At 54.1% G+C, this 3,542-nt stretch overlaps 1 protein-coding gene across 1 annotated transcript; it reads left to right on the top strand.

Moving 5' to 3' along the window:
• The first annotated feature begins 1,695 nt into the window (after positions 1-1,695).
• CCER1 (coiled-coil glutamate rich protein 1) lies at positions 1,696-2,904 on the top strand. The gene has a single exon (XM_068969777.1). The coding sequence runs from the start codon at positions 1,696-1,698 to the stop codon at positions 2,902-2,904; it is 1,209 nt and encodes a 402-aa protein (XP_068825878.1).
• Positions 2,905-3,542: the final 638 nt, after the last annotated feature.

Below are 3,542 nucleotides of genomic sequence, written 5' to 3'. Positions count from 1 at the left end.
GTGATTCATGCGGTTGCAAAGAGTCGGACACGACTGAGCGATTGAACTGAACTGAACTGAACTGAGGGCTCCTCTTGACATTACACCTTCTACAGATTTGGATAAACCTAGACTTCCCAGATGGCCCCAGTGGTAAAGATTCCACCTGCCAACAGAGGACGCAGGAGACACAGGTTCTGTCCCCTCGGTTGGGAAGATACTCTGGAGGAGAGCATAGCAACCTACTCCAGTATTCTTGCCTGGAGAACTCCATGGACAGAGGAGACTGGCAGGCTATGGTCCATAGGGTCGGAAAGAGTCTGACAGGATTGAAGGGAATCATTCAGGGTAGGCTTTTGTCTATTTAAATAGAAGTCCATATTCTTAACTATAATATTACAGAGGCTCCCAAGGTACCATGCTGCCTGGTTAACAAAAGGGCAAAAGGAAAAACAATTGGCACAGTAGCATTCTTACAAACAAACCCATGGTAAACATCCTGGTAATGTTTAATCAAAGCACATTTACACGATATACTACAATTAGTACAGTGCTTGACCATACAGATTCCCTGTTCTCTTCATCACAGTCCTGTTTAAGGTGTTTGGGCACTACAGTAACCTCACTAAGAATCTGGGCTCTTAGGTCAAACATGTTTAAACACTAGCCCTTAAGTTCACTGACCTCACAAGCTCGGTTAATTAACGCCTTAGCTTCCTAACCTACGAAAAGTGGTAACAATGCCTACCTCACAGAGCAGGTGTGAGGCTCGTGTGCCACGAGCCCGCCTGCACAGAAAGCACACACAATAAACGTTTGCCATCTTGTTTTATGCATGATGAAACAGAGCTCCAGGAGTTAGAGCAGTGGCCACAAAGTAAGGCGTGGTGCCCTGTTTCTGACTCCGGGGGCTTTCTCTTTATCCCTTCCATCACCCCAAAGGCGTAGGATATTGTTTTTCAACAGACAAGTTTCTCCCCATTCCCAACCTCTGGGTTCAGCTGAAGGTCCATCTTCTCTAACCCAGCACCTCAAGGTGGTCGAAGGGGGCAAAGAAATGGCCTCAGGCGGTTCCTAACGTGGGCTGCACAAACCCAGCCTCCGCCCTCCCTCCCGCAAAAACTACGTCACAAGCCCCCTGCGAATGTTCACTGGGCACCTGTTCCGGCCGGAACCCCACCTCCACGCCCTGGGAGAACGACCTCAACCCCAATTGGCTGTCTCCTGGGGCAACCAAGGATGCGGTGGGCACGCGGGGCCCCTGGCCGGTATTTAAAGGCTGCTGCGGCCCACGCCACCCCAGTCCGGCCCGGACGGCGACGGTGAAGCACCTGGGTTGAGAGGGAGCAGGAAGGTAACGGCGCGACCCCTGCCTCCCCCCGGCCCCACTGAGGCGGGTGTGAGTGGGACCCAGGAGCGGGTGTCACCGCGCGTTGCCCACCAACACCTTCCTCACCCACCATCCTTACCCAGCCCCACTCCCACCCAACCCGCCTGGGCGAGACAACTCGGGTGCGAAGGATCAGAGATTAGGCGGAGAGCGACTGAGCGAGCAGAGAGGCGGGGATCCTTCTGGAGACAAAGGCGTGATCCCAGCGGCGGGCACGTGGTGCTGGGCAGAGAGAGAAACGAGGCCCTTGAGACCATCAGATCTGTCCAAACGCGACGACAGCTTCTAGGGCGCTACCGTGTCGACCTCTCGGAGCACCCTGAACCATGACCCAGACCCTCGACACAACAGAGGATCCTCTTAACCTGGGCGGCGGCTGGGCATCCTCTGCCCCGTTACGCACCTGGTCGTCCGGCCCCCGAAGGCGCAGGGGCGCTCCCATTTACAGGCGGCGGCCTCGCTACGGCCCCAAGGCCGAATACGAGTTCCCGAGGAACCAGCCGAGGCCGCAATACGGTCCAGGCCCTTGGTTCCAACCACCCCGGCGTCCCTACCGGGCCGTGTATTCTAACTGGGGGCGCTGGAGAGGGCCCTGGTGCCCACCTCCGGCGGGATTCAGGAAGCCTCCGGGCCGGCTGCAAGTGATCCGGGTGTACGGCCTGCATCCGCTCTGCATTTGCTGCTGCTCCTGCTGCCATGGGCCCTGGAACCCCGGCTGGGCGAGGCCCCCGGGCAGAAAGAAGCGCTGGGGTCGCCGGGGCCGCGGCCTGCGCCGTCACCCTCGCCGCTCCGCCCAGAGGAGCCCTCCGGTGGATCTGAGCACGCTGCTGCGGCCGGTCAACCTGTACGGGTGGCGCGCCCCCGGCATGCGGGCGCCGCGCAACACCACGCAGTTCATCATGAACCAGATCTACGAGGACATGCGGCAGCAGGAGAAGCTAGAGCGCCAGCAGGAGGCGCTGCGGGCGCAGCAGGCCCAGGCGGGGGGCACAGCCTCCCCGGAGGGAGCCTTCGGAAACGACGCGCCCCCTAGCGGTGGCCAGGAAGACGGGGCGCTGCAAGATACTCTGTACAGCTTCGTGCAGAATCCCTCTCTCGTCTCCAGTCCTGACCCAGACGAGGAAAAGCAGACGGCCACCTCACAGCTGGGGGAGGAAGAGCAAGGGGAGAGAGAGGAGGGGGAGGAGTGGTGTGACGAGGAGGAGTGTGATGGCAGGGAGTTGGAGAGCCAGGAGGAGGACGAAGAGTCAGAGGCCAAGGATGAGGAGGGCGAAGAGGCTGATTATATGGAGGAGGGGGAGGAGGAAGATGAGGAGAGTGAAGCGGAGGAGACCGCAGAGGAAGACGAGCGGCTGGTGGAGGATGAGCAGATGCAGGAAGAGAATCATTTGCCCCTGGAAATGCCTTTATCGTTCCTAGTGGGGGCTGAAGAAGAGAGAGAGAACTTTATGAACTGTGCGCATTTAAGCCCCAAACAGAGAATTCCCAAAGGGGCCCAGGAAGCGCTCTTCATGGTACAGGACATTAACTGTTGAGACATCAGGAAAGGGATTGAGAAATGCGATGGAACTGATTGGAGGCTAAAATGAATTAGCCACTTGTCAAAAACTAATGAAAAATGAGTTCCGTTAATAAACCTGTCATCTTTGGCTGTTCTAAAACGTTTAAAAATTGGTGTGTGTGTGTGTATGGCTATGGGTGGGGGGAGGTAGAGCTTTCAAATATAATTGAACTGGAAATGATTAAAGGCCAAATATTTTATTACGACAGTTTGAATATTTTCATTTGGTGTTTTCTCCTCTAGATACTTGAGGTTTTTTGTTTTTTAATTCTGGCAATGCTGGAAATGTTTCCTTTTATAACAACTTTATACATCATCTCTACTTAATGAGCTTGGAATGAACAGTTATTTTGACTGTTAGATGCCTAAGAAGCATGTGCCATGTTTATTAAATGTTCGTCAGTACTTTCAACATGATAGCTGAAACCATTATAAAATGCCTATTTTAATATTTTTTTTCTTATAGATTTTCCACCTTCAGAGTTCATTTTTGAGGGCTGTATTTTGGTAACCCAGTTTGCAGTCTCTTGTGGCATCGCTCATTTATATTCCTTGTTCCACAGTGCTATGGGTCTTCCTCAGAAGAACATGAAGTTGCTTCTGTGGAACTGG

This window comes from Capricornis sumatraensis, chromosome 4 (genome assembly GCF_032405125.1).
Source record: "Capricornis sumatraensis isolate serow.1 chromosome 4, serow.2, whole genome shotgun sequence".
Lineage (NCBI taxonomy): Eukaryota > Metazoa > Chordata > Mammalia > Artiodactyla > Bovidae > Capricornis > Capricornis sumatraensis.
Note: the sequence above shows the minus strand (reverse complement) of the source record. Positions and strands in the feature narration are given on the sequence as shown.

Coding starts and splice junctions, on each gene's coding strand:
- CCER1 (XM_068969777.1), top strand. CDS start 1,696: ATGACCCAGACCCTCGACACAACAGAGGATCCTCTTAACCTGGGCGGC.